This window comes from Corvus moneduloides, chromosome 3 (assembly GCF_009650955.1).
Source record: "Corvus moneduloides isolate bCorMon1 chromosome 3, bCorMon1.pri, whole genome shotgun sequence".
NCBI lineage: Eukaryota > Metazoa > Chordata > Aves > Passeriformes > Corvidae > Corvus > Corvus moneduloides.
Genome location: NC_045478.1, coordinates 103,910,051 through 103,926,798, shown reverse-complemented (window position 1 = coordinate 103,926,798; position 16,748 = coordinate 103,910,051). Strand labels below are relative to the sequence as shown.

General features: G+C 47.2%; 2 protein-coding genes across 2 annotated transcripts; both read right to left on the bottom strand.

Annotated features, from left to right (window-relative positions):
- Positions 1 to 215: 215 nt before the first annotated feature.
- Positions 216 to 1,719, bottom strand: SMIM26 (small integral membrane protein 26). The gene is made up of 2 exons (XM_032103131.1): positions 1,571 to 1,719; positions 216 to 705 (listed from the first exon to the last, which is right to left on the bottom strand). The coding sequence occupies exons 1-2, from the start codon at positions 1,686 to 1,688 to the stop codon at positions 521 to 523; spliced, it is 303 nt and encodes a 100-aa protein (XP_031959022.1). The 5' UTR covers positions 1,689 to 1,719; the 3' UTR covers positions 216 to 520.
- Positions 1,720 to 2,008: 289 nt separating this feature from the next.
- SEC23B (SEC23 homolog B, COPII coat complex component) lies at positions 2,009 to 16,667 on the bottom strand. Its single transcript, XM_032103122.1, has 20 exons — positions 16,570 to 16,667; positions 14,421 to 14,656; positions 13,368 to 13,425; positions 12,701 to 12,787; positions 12,289 to 12,525; positions 11,848 to 11,933; positions 11,240 to 11,384; positions 10,530 to 10,688; positions 9,730 to 9,845; positions 8,682 to 8,805; positions 8,101 to 8,181; positions 7,694 to 7,783; positions 7,342 to 7,448; positions 7,053 to 7,206; positions 5,598 to 5,675; positions 5,139 to 5,300; positions 4,817 to 4,903; positions 3,694 to 3,849; positions 2,810 to 2,875; positions 2,009 to 2,263 (listed from the first exon to the last, which is right to left on the bottom strand). The coding sequence occupies exons 2-20, from the start codon at positions 14,639 to 14,641 to the stop codon at positions 2,174 to 2,176; spliced, it is 2,304 nt and encodes a 767-aa protein (XP_031959013.1). The 5' UTR covers positions 14,642 to 14,656; positions 16,570 to 16,667; the 3' UTR covers positions 2,009 to 2,173.
- Between the last annotated feature and the right edge of the window lie 81 nt (positions 16,668 to 16,748).

The following is a 16,748-nucleotide window of genomic DNA, read 5'->3' as shown; positions in this document are numbered from 1 at the left end:
CTGCTAGTGCAGGGCCTTGGGTCAGCTCCCCCAGAAGGGAGGCCATGTCCATAGGAGCTGCAGGAAGCATTAGTTACGGCCACAGAGCTGAGGGACAGTACCCTACAAGGAGATGTAGCATGTGTAAGGGTCAGGGAAACCCCTAAAGAAACAAGAGCCTAGAGCAGAACATTCAGTAAGTTTTTAGCTTACAGAAACATTCCTGCACTTGTAACTCATCTCTTGGGAGCTTTTATTTGAAGGACCATTAAGAACTCTGTACCCAAAACATTAAACTATGTTCCTTCCCATTTACTAATCGTTCCTGAAGTATCCATTTCAGAGCTGCCCAGCTGAGGAGCCATCCCGGGTACATCCTGGATCATCCAGGTACGTCCTGCACACCAGCTGGGAAAGCAACTTCACACCAGCTGGTCAGAGCTGCTGTTTCAGCAACGCAAGGGACAGTTTTCCAGCAGTGGTCTGGTGCCAGGCACTGGGATGAGGTTCTCCGGCACAACATTCTGAGCTTTTGGACAGCTCACTTTTCGGAAGGAGGGTCGTCATTAGGAACAAAGAATGACACCACACGCCTGAGCAGTCGAGTGAGAGGAGGCTGAACCTCTTTGTATGTTATTTCTGTTGTCACTGTCAATCCAAAAGGATATTCCTTAGTGTGTACTTCCTTGCGGATCCCTTGGTTTGCCTCAGGATCATTTGCATTCTCTGAGGAACAGAAAGGGCGGGGGGGGGGAAGACAAAAAAGAGCATAGCAGTAAAAATGTTTTATCCCTTCATCATGGCACAACAACAGCCGCACAGGCATTCAGTGTTTTTTTGCTTTTTCCTCACATTCTGAGGAATAGATAGCAAAGATCTGTTAACTGTGTAGCCAGAAAAAGCGATTTACTAAGGTAGATCAGATACCTGCACTGGTACTGGCCAAGAACCAGTACCACAGGAGCAGTAACTACCAGCTTCCCAAACTACCCACATTAAAGCTAGCCCAAGCAGCCCAATGCGACTGCCTCTTACTTCCACTCTCTGCCCACCCTCTCGGCAAAGAAATGCTTCCTAATGTCCAGCCTAATCCTGCCACAGAAAATCTTTGAACCATTCCCACAGTGCAAATAAAAGCAACAGGTTAGGAAGAGTCTAGTCCCCGTTCCTGTGACCCGAGATAAAGCACGAGCTTCTCCCATCAACACGGAATTTAGCTCTCTTCCGGGGGGGCTGTCAGGGGGCGCGGGCGGACACCGGGGTCACTCGGCCGGCCCGAGCGGAGGCTGCGCTCCGGCGGCCGCACAGCCCGAAGTGCCCCGAGCAGCGGGCGGGCGGCACCGGGCCTTGCACTCCCCGGCCGGGGGAAGGGGCGGGAGCGGGGCTGAGGGGAATCCCGGCGCTGTGCCCTGGCACCCAGGAGAGCCCAGGACCCGCGAGCACCCGAGCTCCCCCTCAGGCAAGCCCCGCCCCCGAGCAAGCCCCGCTCCGGACACGACTCGTGCCCGACCGGGCCCGCCCTCAGCGAAGCCGCGGTCGTGTCGCTCCCTCCCCACCCCCCGGAGGTGACCGCAGGCCCCGTCCCCGGTACCGATGCTGGCTTTGTTCTGGCGGCTGTAGTAGATGAGGGCGCCCAGCGTGGTCCAGCCGCCCAGCGAGTAGAGCAGCGCGGCCCTCGCGTTCCACACGGCCGCGCGCGCCGGCTTCATCGCCCCCCCGCGGACGCGCGCGGCGCCCCGCCCCCAACCGGGCACGCGCGCAGGGGCGGGGCCGCGCCGCGAGGGCAAAAGGCGCCAAGGCCCGCCCATGGCACCAACAGGGGGATTTGGGGACAGCGCTAAGGAGCAGTGCTCCTACCCGGTTTCATTTTTCATTAATACAGCCCCGCGGTTGCCGAGACACCTCTTAAGAACATTAAAAGTTAAGCTAAAGGCTGTCAAAATTTCTGTTGGCTAAAACAGCCTTCAGCTCTAGTTATGATGTGTGGAAAATGCAGAGTAAACAGAATATAGACAAACAGGAATACAAATAAATTAGAAGGGAGAAGTAAAACACTCTCCCTGAATGTTTATTTCGTGTAACAGTTAAAAACCCTTCTTTAAAAGAGAGAAAAGGAAATGTAAATAAATTGCTCCACTTCTGTCATCAACACGATCCATGTAAATCATCTGCTCCTGCTGTTCGGTTTGATCAGTCACGATGCACTTGAAACTGCCAGCTTTTTTAGGTGGTCCATGAATACCTGGAGACTCACATCATCTGTCAGGATTGGAGCTCCTGATTCCTGCAGAAAAAAATAAAGAAAGAAGGAGCCTAAAATACTGTTGTTAACACGGGACAAACTGAGAGCACATCAAATGCCAGCACTCTGAACTAATTGCCTGCTAAATCAACCACCTTTTTCTTCTGCAAAAGACAGATGCTTCTCTTTGGCAATAGCACTGACATTACCCTCTAGTATAACCTGAACTGCTGCAGGGAAGTCTCTTCTTCCTAAAGCATAAGGAATTTTTCTGCTCAAAGCGCTACACAAATAAGGTAAGCAAAGAGGATATAAAAAGACTCTCAGCTAAATTAGATCTGTATGTATCCATCTGCTAGTTACTTTTTCCAGAATACTGGAAATACATGACATCCAGGCTTGAAAACTGCATTCTGATCATCCAGTGCTGCCCACCAGTGCTGTTTATCTTATCAACAACCATGATAAGGAATCAAGGACAAATGTAACACCGTTCATGGCCACATGGTGAGACAGGATGGCTACTGCACACATAAACACGTACATTTTACAGCATTCCCAAACATGAGCAGCTCTTCCGTGGCTTACCTGGCCCCAGGCATAGAGGTTATTGTGGGTCTGAGAAGGATTCACTTTAGACAGGAGGAACCGGGCCTATAAAGACAAAAGATGAGGAGTTTGGTAAAATGAGAGACCTGTCTGCTTCCTCAGGCTTCATCCCATCTTAGATCCATGACCAGCAATGCTCCTGCTTTTGCAAGCAAGGTACTAATTTAACTTTAGCAGGTTTCAATTCCCGAAATAGCCTTGCTCCACAGAAAACTTGTCTCCAAGAGACACAAAGTGCTCTGTTACAGCAGGCTGTGCTCTCCTGGCAGGGCAGCTCTGATTCCGTGAGACAGGAATCCATGGCACAGGAAACACCAGCACTGTTCCCCCCATGCCACATCTGCTCTTCCGAAAAGAGCTCAGTGCAAGGCCAGTGCAACAGAGTCACATCAAAAATCAACACCAAATCTTTGGTTTGGAGCATCAGCTCCTGCCTCTTCACAGCTACAGACAAGCACAGCGCAACTGTAATTCCAGGAAGAGTGAAAATACCAACTATTTTATACCCTCATTCAGTGTTTGAGAATGAAGAAACAGATGGTCAGTCATTCAGCATTACTGTCCTAGCAAGCTAAGTATAGGCACATAACCAAATCATTTCTTTCTCACCTGTTTGGGGAATAAAAACATATTTAAGTTATTAACATTAAGATTTTTTTTTCCACCTTCAGATTTCAAAAGCATATCCAGCAAGCGATCAGCTGATTAAAAGACAGAGTCGTAGTAAAAGCTGATGAGAAAATATGCAAGCTCTGTACTTTGAAGAGCTAAATTGTGTTTGACTTACAGAACCATCCTTTCAGAAAAGCAGAATGAGCCATTTGCTCTAGGCAACAACAGTGCTCCTCCAGAAACTTCCTTACCTGACTGCCCCCATGTTCAGTGTGGATGTAACGTGGCATTGGGAATCTGGTCTGCAAGATTTCCTGGGCATCATCCAGTGGGGCCTGCAGGAGGTGCTTGAAGTTTTCATATTCAGGCATATCTTGGTATCCAGCTTTCTGCCACTGTGCAATAGTCTATTGATGGGACAGGAAGAAGATGAAAACAGAGCAGAGATGACTGCAAGCCTCCCGCTTTTACCCTGCATGTCTTAAGGCCGCAAAATGCTACGGGTACTTCTGCTTAGGGGACAAACACACCTTCACTACTCTGGCTACAACATTACTTTCTGTCCTGAATTTAAGCACAGGCACCCAACACAAAAGCTGGCAGCAGTCTGTGCAGTGCAAGAGCAATTTGTTGAAAATCTTCAGTATGTTTCAGCCTGTGCCAACACAGAAATGAAGCATTTATAAATTACTGACATTCTGAATCTGACTTGGCCTTACAGTATTTCCAAGGTACATGTATGCAGCAATTGCTCTGTACATACACAGGTCAGACGCTCAGCTGTTCCCTGTCTAAATTTTACCCAGCTGCTGAGTGTCTTGCTCTGCAACAGTAGATAGAAACTGTTTAAGGTAACTCTAGGAGATTTTTAGAAAGGGCCAGTACCTAAGCACTTCCCTCAGTCATGAGGGAAGGCATATAGCAGCAGCTTCCAAAAACATCCATTATTTAAAAGCAAAACTGGAAAACTGCCTAACTGATTTCTTTTAAGAGCAGGAGTATGTAAGTGTGAAAACCCTGCAAGCGAAGTCTGTCACCTCTCTGAAAATACTTGCAACTCTGTTAAAATATGTATCATCTTGTAACGGTGCCCTGCTTAATTTCAAGCTTCTCTGGCCTTTTCCAGGCACAGTAAGGGACCACCTTCACGGCCAAGCTAACACAACATCTGCTACTCAGTGCAGAACACATCCTTAGTGATTCCAGTATTATTTTTACTCTGACAGTGGATGGAATTGTATCCCAACAGGCAGCATGTGTATAGCCAGTCATTGTGCTGCGTGGGCTTTGCAAGAAGCTTAACTTCACACTAACAAGCAAGCATGGCAGGAGGGAGGGTGTACAAACAGAGAACGTGAACACATTTCACCATACCTCACCAAGGTAGATAACTATCTGGAAGAAAGTATCCATCAGTAGGATTCTGTCAGGAAGAATACTGCTGCTGTCCAAAAGCACTGGCTGGGGAAAATAAAGAACAAAGTCAGGCACCCCTAAGCTCTCAGATCTCAGGATGCCAGAGAGCAATTTCTACGCCCATCCAAATATAATTTCATATGATCTTGAACAAAAGTATCTTGTCCTTTAATAATTTTTTTTAAAATCTATAGGGGCCTTTTAGTTGCAATAGTGTTACTCTGACTGAATACTCATTATTTTGGGTTGATTCACCTCTTCCTGGGAAACACAGACTCACCTCAGGAGGTCCATGGAAAGAATAAGCATAAAGGATGGGCTGGATCATAATGAGGGACTGGGTCAGATCCTGCCTGGCAAAGTGGTGCCGGTAATAGGAAGATTCATCTGGACTGTTATTAAAGACCTGCAGGAATGGGGAGCGGCGCAGGTGGAAGATGAACTGCACCAGAAAGAGGAGTGAGACAACAAATGTCAGCCAAAGTTACCAAAACTTCTGGACCCAAGTCCAATATTTTTGAACAGTAAATTCTTTGGAAAAAAGTCTACCCCTTAATAACTCTTCAGATTTCTTCCCTTATCAGTCTCTTGCAGCACTGAACTACAGGACCAGTCCATGAAATTAAAAAAGCACCTGTTCCTCCCTTGCTGAATCTGATAAATAGTACAAGATGTTTTATCATCATTCCCACTCATCCCTGCACACTTTTCCCATGGCTGTGAGAAGTGACATTCTTACCTGAGGATACAATGAAAATGATTCTGACAGCCTAAAGGAGTTGGGATCATCTTTGTTGTATTGTCCAAATTTCTGACACTGTTGGAAGCAAAATGGATACTTTGGTTATTTCTCTATTTTTTCTATTTTTTTCTTTTTTTAGAATTCTTTCTTTCCAGCAGGGCGTTCTTTTGTTAATTTTTAAACAATCAAGGCACGAACCTGACAAGAACAAGTACTACAACATTTACAGGCTATTTTTCTTTAAGTGAGTGGTTTCTTTGTCTTACTGGAATGAGAATGAAGATGCAATCTATTTTGAGATATATATATTAATAAAATCTAGATTTGAAATTATCCAAGAATGAAAGAAATGGTGCTTCTACAGCACTACCCATTTTTTTCCCATTAATTCAGAGCTACTACATTACATCTAAACTGCTTTGTACACTATGAAGCACTTCTGCAGCAACTACTTCTTGCAGAACAGCAGCAGACCAGCATTTGACCAACTGAAAAAAAAAGCATCAGTTGCACCAAAAAAAAGTATCAATGGTTTTAGGAATCAAACTCTAAATGATCCCACAGTTGTTTCAGCACACAGCATGTTCCTGTTTGTGCTTGTGCTCAAATCTCTATTTGACTGGCCCTGGTTTTTTAGGATCTGATGTGCCATATTGTGTCAGTACCAACCCCACATGGGAGTTTGGACAAGGCCAACAGTGACTTAGACAATTTGGGCTTGTGAAATTGAAAGCAAGAGACAGTAGGAGGTTGCAGAATTAATTCAGATTACTACCCTGAAATTGGCCCACATCTGAATGCTGCGTCCAGTTTTGGGCTCTCCAGTGCAAGACAGACATGGATATATTGGATTGGGTGTAGCAGAGACCACCAAAGTTAGTCAGGGGCTGGAGCATCTTATGAAGAAAGTGAGGCTGAAGAAGGTGGATTTGTTCAGCCTGGTGAAGAGTGGGATCAGGGAGTCAACTCACTGTCTACCTGACTGCTAACTGGGGAAATGGAAATTCTGATTGAGGGATAGAGGCAGGGGAGAGAAGAAAAAAAAAGTGACTGTGATCAGACAATGGAACAGGCTGTCAAGAAAAGCAAGAGAAATCCCATCTCTGGAGTTCTTCAAAACTCAACTGAACAAGAGTTGGAGCAACCTGCTCTAACTTCAAAGCTGGCCCTACTTTAAGCAGGAGGGTTGAACCAGAGACCTTCCCAGCTGCATTATTCTGTGTTTCATTATGCCTTATTCAATCTCAGGTTTAACCTTTTGAGCATGATGGGATGTTCACCTATTCCATCCCAAATTTGCTGATCACACTGGGTTCTGAGTTATCCCATGCTACAGCTATGTGACCATGACCAGAGCACAAACAAAGCAAGTCAATCTGTAAAAAGACTGCTGTTGTCACTTCCATTTTTACTGAAATTGAGACTGCCCCCAGCTCAGTGTGTTGGTCTTACCAGCCTGATGAGCTGCCTGTCCAGCCAACGCAGAACATCAGGTCCCTCCTCAGACTCAGCCCTGTACACTCCCAGCCGTGCCATGAGCACGGCAGCAGCCTCCTGGTCAAACGCAGCCTCGATGTGCTGGAGCTGAGTCTGTGCATCCGCCCAGCTGCAGGGTTAGCAAAGGGTTAGTGCCACGTGCATCCATGTGTGCCAATGCATGCAGCCAACAGCCAGGAATTCCAGCACAGACTGGAGCTGGAGCTGCTGCCACTCTGCCAGAGCACTGGCATGGGGTACTCACTTTCTGGCTATGGTGGTGACACGAATGCGCCTCTGTGTGCTGGAGTGTTGATACTGAGTGACAAACTGCACTGCCCCTCTGCCTCCCTGAGGGATGGGTGCATTGTGCTGCAAATGAAACAAGGTCAACCGTCAAAACATGATGGCTTTTCCATAACTCTTCCCAACTGTAACAAGCCCCCACAGCACACAAAAGAAAGAGACAAGCGTGAACAATTCCTGAAATTATTTCCTCATCCTTTGCAACCATCCACCTGCAACACAGGAGATGCCATTGCATTTTCTGGACCTGCAACAAGTAGTTTGGTGTGTAAAAAATATGGTTTAAAAAAAAAAGAGAAGCCAGGACTGACCTGATTTACCACTTCAAAGTAAATGGCTAGAGTTGTACTGGGATCCAGACTACAGATTTTCCATTGAGATGTCCCTCCAATTCCAAGTTCCTGCACCGAATCAAAAAGAAAGCAGCAATTTTCCTCTAGCAGAAGGAAAGGCAAGCTTATGTTAAATCCTGATTAGCGGTACAGGTAATGGGAGGCCTTCTAGATTCCTTATCTTCTGGGTGTGAATGAAGTTACTTGAAGGTCATACAGTTGAAAGAAAGCCTTAGGAAACAAGAATTTAGTCTAGGAAAGGCTGTTATTTCCTAGGGATGTTTTCTTGAAAACTCTGACATTCTAGCTGAGCTATAGGTCTAGACAGAAACTTTGCATTGTTTATTTACTTCTTTATTAAAGATTTTCCCATGTCTGAAACTTACATTTTCAGAGACACATGGCCCCTTGGCATTCAGGGATACACATGGTCCAATGGCTCCTGCAATTTTCAGCTCCCTGGAGGTCTTGAACAAGGTTAAAAAAAAAAAGTTGCTTTTTTTTTAATGAAGTCAGTCAAATAGAATACACACAGTCTAAATCAGTTGCTCAGCTTTAATGAGATGGTATTTTCCCAGACCATCTACTGCTACAATTAGTGAAGGCAAGAGAATCTTCAGAGCCACATTTTAACAATGAAGACATATTTATACGGATGAGACAGAATGAAACGTTCCTCGTTGAGTGAGGAGAGGCTGTTTTAAAATAAAACAAAACCAAAACAAACAAAACAAAACAACCCAAACAACAACAAAAAAAACCACCCAACAAAACAAAACCCACAAACTTACTAAGCTTCCAAATAAAAATCTCTCCAGTACAGTGCTTCTCCCAAAGAAGCACTATATCTGACCTCAAACACATAGACCTTCCTACACCCCAAACACCCCAGAGGCTGAAACTGACTTTTAAATGAACATCATTTGTATTTCCCCATTCCTTCCATCCAGCCAAACTAATCTCTCACCTTCACATCCAGATTTGCACCAAAAGCCATCCGAAATTCGCCATTGTAGCCTTTGCTAAATACCCGCTGGAAGGTCTGCTTGAAGAGAGAAGTGTTGAAGGAGTCTCCCATCACCATGTGTCCTCTGGGAAAGAAAAAACAAGGGAACTGAAGCAACTGGGAACTAGAAGTACAAAGGATACATCCCCTCTGACACATGCAAACACATGCAGGTACTGCTTTACAGCATGCCTTTGCACAGGCAGGATTCACGCCAGGGAGCGCAGATTCACGGGTGCCTCCTACAAAGCCACACAGGTTAGTGCTCCATCTTTGTCAGTTTGCTTTCTCAAGTCTATTTCTTGCCATTGCTTTAGCTGCCTTCAAAACATTCGTGTTTCAACCCTGGGAAGTTCTTTGCTCAGCCTGCTTTCCCTGAGCAGGGCTGGAGCCACCCACACTACACCAGGGGTGGCTGCACCACTGCAGCATGAGAAAGGTGTGTGGGGCTGTGCTGGACCTCCCCAAAGTGCCCTGGCAAACGCAGGCCTGACCAGATGCAGCTCAGTAACACAACCACAGGGTCAAACAGTCTCTCTTCTCCCTGCTAGCACTGAGAGATTATTTACAAACACCTTGCACTTGCAGTAAGACATGCCAAGTCCCCAAAAGGCCTGGTTTAGCACACAGCCTTCCTCACAGAGACTATTTACCCCTTAGAGATGTTACTTAAAACTGGACCCAGGGAAGCCAAAAAAATCCCTGGAGAAAGCATAAGCGAGCCGTTAAGCAGAGAAAATCTGGCCCACACAAGGAAAGCTTCTACCCACCATCGAGTTTTCTAACAGCAGTGCTAATTCACATGCTGCTTTGAGACTCCAGAAATGTGGACTGGGATCAGGTGAGGCTTGCCATGTAATTCCTGGCAAATTCAAACCACAGTTTAGAACAGAATGATAAAAACCCTCCTGCCCTGACAGCACACTTAACTGCTTTCTGAACCATTCTCCCCCTCTAAAAAAACCCAAAAAGCAGATGCCAGCTGTGTGCTGCCCTGCTGCGAACATACCCAGTGAGGTTAGCACAGCACTTCATCTCCAGCAGCCCTGTCTGGTCCAGCGCACAGGCGTAGATGTCGATGCAGTGCCCGTTGGCCGCAGAGCGGTTGGCCAGAGTCTCGTAGTGCTGGGAACACACATATGGGGCTTAGGAGGCTGCAAGGTGCAGGATTTCTGCTGCTCCCCATCTCAGGCCAACACAAGGTACACATAGGGCAATCACCAGTGCTGTGCTAACTAAATAGATGTTGGCCGCAGCACACTTCTCCCTTCTAGGATGAGGGATGCACTTGGATGAGCCGGAGTTTATTGTCTCAAATACAGAGAGTGCATAAATTACATTGATTCATCTAGTCTGTGATGACTTAGTGGGAACCCAAAGATTTCCAGGTGAGAGTTAAGAGAACAGGTGTCATCCTGCTTTCTCTAAGCTGACAGGCACATTTCATATCTGCCATTTTTACCATTTTAATGGTTGTTTTATATGTCAAGAAGACAAAGGAGGCTTTCTGGAAATGACCAATTCTTGGGAGACAGGCTTTTTCCTCCCTAGAAGGAGATACGATGATGTGGATGAACGAACTCTCCAGCCACCATCAGCTAAGAGACAACACTGAAATACTTTCTTCTCTGAGAAGGCGCAAGACCATGATGGAGAACAAGGAGGAAGTCTTTTTTACCCTTTCCCTTGACCATCCTCATAATTTAACAAAGACTCAGCATTTCAAGGACAACCATGAAACACACATAGTGTTCTGAGACAATATTCAGTTTTAGCTTTTAAAAACACCCAGCATGTACCAACACCTACTTTGGTGGCCTTCTTCATGAACCTTGCATTATCCTTCTCTATGTCATGCCAGGAACGGATGGGTGTTTTCAGTTCATCTCCCACCACCATGCCCGGCCCTTGTGTTGGTGGCCCACCTGTGAATAGCATTATTCTGGCCCCTGTGTTTGGAAATGTGCCCTAAAATAAAAACAAACACTTATATCAGAGAGGCGGAGGAGGAAAAAAAAGGGAAACTGATTAAATGGCAACAGTGCTTTCTTTGGAGAAGGGTCTGCGCGTGCTTCTGCAATGTCAGTGGGGACCTGTCCCTACTAGAGGCCACCTCGATAATAAAGTGATGCATTTCCTGACAGTCACAGCACTCTGTGAGTTTAAACTCAAACCATGTCAAGCTTCATGTCTTCAAAACAGGAAGCAGGCAGTTTCTGTTTTCTTTACTTGTATCTTAGATGGCACTCAGATAAATCCAGTGCATAGTATCACCTCTTGTGTGGCAACACACACAAGAATCAGAGGCCTTTAAACACCTGCAAATTTTACCATTTAGAAGGAACCTTCCAGCCCACTCTACATCAGCTGGTGCTAGCACAGCTCAAGTGCCAGTAGAGACAAATTGCACCTCTGCACCCCACTGTAACCCAGCTGCACTAACACCGGCACTCATCTCAGCAAACACTGTCACGTGCTTACCATGACCTGCTTGTCTCAAACAACAGCATTAAAAGTACCTCCAATAAGCCAACTGCAATTGAAAGAGCCACTCCTGTAGAACGTAAAGGTCTCTTTCCCTGGGTCACTGGCCATGGGTCCCTTTGCAGCTCTCCAAGCAGATCTGTTAAATTCATGTCAATCTTATGCACGGGCTGTAGGAACCTGCAAAAATTCAAATACAATGTTTTCCTGCCTCTAAGTTCAGAGAAGGAAAAAAGTGCCTCTTTGTTCCTGGCACACATAAATTGCTCTGAGACAGTAATCAGAAGTAGAGAGATGCAGCAGGTTGCTTTCTTGCATCCAAACTTTCCAAGATAACAAGCCTGCGCAAAATAAAAAATTTGATCAAAGTAAGATATCAGGAACTAACAAGAAGGCAAAGTCACATAAAGAACAGGAAAGAAGTTCAAAGGTGAGTTAATTTGCTGAAAGGCGTAAGAGCTGCCACTGAAAAAGAGGAGCTGAGAAAGAGGAAACTGTGTTCAATAGTGGTAAGGAACTATGACAAGACAATACCATTTAAATCTTCTCTCCCCTCTCGGGAAACCCAGGGTTAGAAGTGACCTACAGGCATAAAGGGGCATAAAACATCTGCCCTGCTGTGTGCTGTGCTAGTGAAGCTTACCTGCTGGAAATAACAGGTTGCTCTGGGGTCTGAAGAGGTCTTCCCTGTTGCATGGGGACAGCTGGCCTTGAAAGCCCAAGCATATCCTAGAGAACAGTAAAGAGGAGGCAGAGGAGATGTACTATTCAAACACTAAACATATTATTTATATTATTATTTAATATACCCTGAGCCCTGCAATACTGCAGCATTAAATAGACTTAAACCTGTAAAATTGCTCATCTTTGCACTGCCATTAGGAATGGATCATGGGTCCATTATGTGAGATACACAAACACAGCCTTGAACGAGCTTCCAAGAAATTTACAAAGGCAAAAAGACACGACAGATACTGGGAGGGCAACAGGCTCACAGTTAAGAGCACTAAGCCCTCCTTTCTCCCAGAGAGCCCAACAGAGCTGAGAGGTACAAGCCCCTGCCCTGAGGGAAGGCAGAGCACACCTGTATTTGCTTGGCCGTCAGGTCCTTGGTGCCCCGGAACACGTAGCTCTTGGAAATCCCTTCGCAGCTCAGCTCATGAACCTGGACCATCCTGCCGAACGTGATGAGCCCCACCAGGGCATCAGCAGGCAGCAGGCTCAGGGACATTTGCAGGGACTCCTTCAGGGCCTGCAAATCCTCCTCCTCCAAGCACGTGTCCACAACATACAGGAAGATCAACGGTGTCTGCGGACCTCGCTGATGTGGGAAGACATGACATTTTATAAAGCCTCCAGCCAAGGAATGGGCCCCTTCTTAAGCACCTTGCAGACATGTTATTTATTTGCATTATCCTAAGAAAATTTTACACATATGTCATCTGTCACAAACAAGACAATTCTGGGGGCTTCAAACTCGCCTGTGGTTCATTTACCTGCACTATATATTCAATTGTTGAAAACTGAGGCATAAGCTCTGCTGGTTGATTGACTTCAGAAATGCCTGCATATGCTGGTGGGAACTGAAAGAGAGAACAAAAAATTAGGACAAGTAAGTTGCAGGACAAAAATGTAGGGCTCTCCTCTGCAGTACAGAGCCTGCCCTGCAGATGATGTGGTTATTCAACTCTTTATTTACTGACACTGCACCAATCTGATTAATTCATGACAAGAAACCCACAGTGCTGTTTTCCTAAGCACAGACAACAAGTGGGCAGCAGGATGGACAGCTGCTCAATCCAGTGTAAATAAAAGGTAGGACTACAGCAGCAACAATGTATTAGTTGAAATTATTTTAGCCATACAATAATTTATGATGGCAAAAGTCTACTCAAATCTAATGAATTTCATATTCTGCAAGAATAGTAAATATCAAATGCAAAAAACACACTAGGACACATGGAAGAAAATAGCATTTTTATCTCCTTCCTATGCTCTGCATGCCAGTAATGTGAGGTAAAGCAGACTGTACTCTGGCCTGGGTTTAGCAACAGAAGAAGGCCAAGGGAAGGGATCTAGAGAAGCAGAATTTATGCTTAATGTCCAGGGAAGGCCATCAATAAAATGTTCACTGAAAAGGTGGAAGTGTTTTTTCCAACTTACCTGGTTTCTCTGAAAACAGAAGTTACAAGCCCAAAGCTTGGCCCGATAATCAACTTGGCTGCAAGGGAAAGATGAGGCATTGGCGTGACTTCAGGAAAAATATACAGCACAGCTTCACAATTAATTCATTAATCTATGCTGGTTCACAGCACTGAGTAAGAAACAGACACTCCAGCTTGAACAGCAAGTGTTTTAGGGATTCAGGCTCTTGTTCGGTTACCAGGAAGTTTATTAGCTCATCCAGCCCTGCCATTTCCAGGCTTGTCAGCATGAGAGACCACTGACAGCTCTCTGAAGCTTGGCAGATGCAGACACAGACCTGGGTCTAATCATCCTTTCACTACACTTAGGCTTATCTCATTGTCTTATTGTTTGTGCAGCTGTAGCACACAAGTGCTCCAGTCTCAGAGCAGCAGGAGCCATCCACCCAGATCCTGTGCAAACACGGAACAAACAGGCTGTTCCCTGTCCCACAGTTTACTCTCCTCAGCCCGTTACAACATCCTGCTAGTGCGGGATGCCTTGCCACGTTCTCATTCCATGGCTTTGATCTTGTTTCACTTCCTCTTGCTGGTATTCCCTGCTTTTTCTCAGTCCAACACCACACTCCGAGTATGCATGATCATCACATGATTTTGGGACCAAGATACTCCTCTAAAATGACCTCATTATGCTCATACTGGAACTGACCTACAAGCAGCAGGATGTGTAGGAAGCAGGAAAACAAGTGAATGCCACAGTCCAGAGCACAATAACAGTATAATGGGTATCTTTGTTTATTATCAGTTTCCACATTCACCACAAAATTCTCTGGGATGGTGAGAGGACTCTCTGACTTAACAGCCTCCCCAAAGACCCTCTGGTCTCCTTTGCTCTTGCCAGCTCTAATAACAGGAATGTTGGTGTATAGATTTTAACAAGCCTACCACATCAAAATGAAAGAGGCTGCCAGGCACTGGGCAGAGAAAAAGGGGAATAAGGAAGTAGTGAAGTTCAGATGAAAAATAGGTACTATCCAGCCTCTCCTAACATCCCCAGCCAAGCAACTCCTACCAGAGTGGGTTGAGCACAGCTTTGCAGGTTGGCCTGCTGCAAAGCACTGGTTCATACTGCACAGGGGGCAGGTCCAGACGCTCCTTCAGCGGGGTCAGGAGACAGGCCAGGGGCACAACCATCCTTGTGGCCTCCAGCCTGCTGGAGGGCCACACGTTCCAGCTGAAGCGCACTCCGTCACGCTCCTCATTCTGCTGGATGAACTCCAGGTACGTTGCCATGGCCCTGCAGAAGTTCTGGAAGGACAGAAGAAGGCACGTTCAGGCAGCAGCCACTTGTGTGGACAACGGGCCTGTAAAGGAGCTCAGCAGGTCAGCTACAGGTGGGGGGCACAAGACACTGCAGGAAAAGCCAATGCAGTACAATTAATTAATCCCATTATCAAATGAACCATGTGACTCCATTAATGTCTTCTGTCCAGTGCTCTCATGAACATTACTGCCAATTAAAACACCACCAAATCCAACAAAGAAACAAGGAAAGCTGACACTCAAAGTCAGAATGCAAGGGTTGTTTTTTTCTTATGATTCACATTTAATATCTCAATACCCAGCCAGCCTCATGGTGACCTCAAGGCAGTCCTGCCTGATTGGGTCAGTAAAGGAAAACAGGGCAGATTTGCAACACATCCTGGAGCCTTCAGCTGAAACATTGCAGGGAGGCAAGGAGGACAAGTCTGAGACCAAAACAATCATGAATGTCACCAGGCTTCCAGCCTGACCTGCTTACAAAGGGAAAGGACTACATGACAAAACGTCAAAAAAGATCTTTTGGACACCCATTCTGCATGGCATCATTGTCCCACTGCCAGTAAGGAAGGAATTAAGAGTACAGCAGACTTCAGAAAACATCAAGGAGGAATATCCCCAACATAGCAGAGGAGTTACTCTCTGTGTTGCCTTATTGAACTCTTTAAAATAAGACACAAACCAGAGCTTCCAGGCCATCATTACCTTTGACTTCTCTGAGAAAGGCAAGGACAAGCCTACCAAAAATCTTATTTGTCAAATCCAGACCACAAACACCACCCAACACTAGCAGCAATTCACAGAGCCAAAAGCAGCAGCTCCACAACCTGCTTCAGACAAGGAAACTCAGAGGCTCACCTGCAGCTGCAGGTGCTCCAGGATTACCTTATGCCTGGTCCCCACTGCAGGTGGGAAGTTCAGGAGGGCCACGCACATGAGAAATCAGAAGCATCACCTCCCCACAGAGGAGGAGAAGCTTTGGTGTAACATATTCCTACAAAACTCCAAATTCACTGTCATTTTTTCTTCCTTGCTATTAAGGATGTAAATTAAGCTTAGGGAGAACTGTCCTATAATTCCAACCCCTCTCTGGATGAACAAACAGAAGGGCTCACAATACATCCCCACCACAAATAGGCCTGCCGGGGTGAAAAGGCAGAGCTGACTCTGCCTGTAAAAGATCTTTCGCATCAGAACAGCAAGACAAATATTTGACATCTCAGGTATGCAGCACAGCCACAGGGCAAATTTATTCCATGTTCCTCCAACTGTAGCCCAGCACCACTTCCCTGCCCCAGGCAGAGGCCCGACTGCCATGCTGCGTTTGACGTGGGCTGTGGCCCTACCCTGGGGTCCGGACAGCAGGAGGAGAGGGGTCATCACCCAGCTGCTGCGCTTGGAATGGCTACAGGGGACACCACAGATCCCCCGTGCAGCCATAGGTGCCACCTCCGCCCCCCAGACCACCGATCCCCAGCACGGCCACAGGGCAAAGCACGGACCCGCCGCACTGCTACAGGCGGCACTGCTGACCCTCCACGGCGGACACGGCTGACCCCAGCCCTGCCCTGGGGGACACCGCCGATCCCCATCCCGGGCAAAGGGAACACCGCCGAGCTCCCGTGCTGCTCTGTGGGACACTGCTGACCCCCCATGCAAGCACCGCGGCAGGAGACACCACTGACCATGCTCAACACCTCTTCAGGGGACACCACCGACTGCCCCCTCCACACCTTCCCGTACGAGACACCACTGGCCCCCCAGCACCCCTCACAGGGGACGGCCCCGACCCCTTCCCCCTCACAGGGGCCGTCACTGACCCGCCGCCTCCCCTCGGGGGACACGGACCACCGCCACCGCCACCGCCACCGCCCATCCCCTCGGAGCCCCGCCGCTCCCACCTGCCCGCGCCGCTCGCGCCGCTCCCTCCCGGCACGCCCCGCGCGCCCGGTAAGGCCAGCTCAGCGGCGCGGGCTGCCCGCAGCCAAGATGGCGGCGGCGGCGGCACACCCGCCCCGCCCCCGCTGAGGCTCCGCCGCCATCTTGGCTAAGGGCACTCCACACCGCCCCTCAGGAGGGG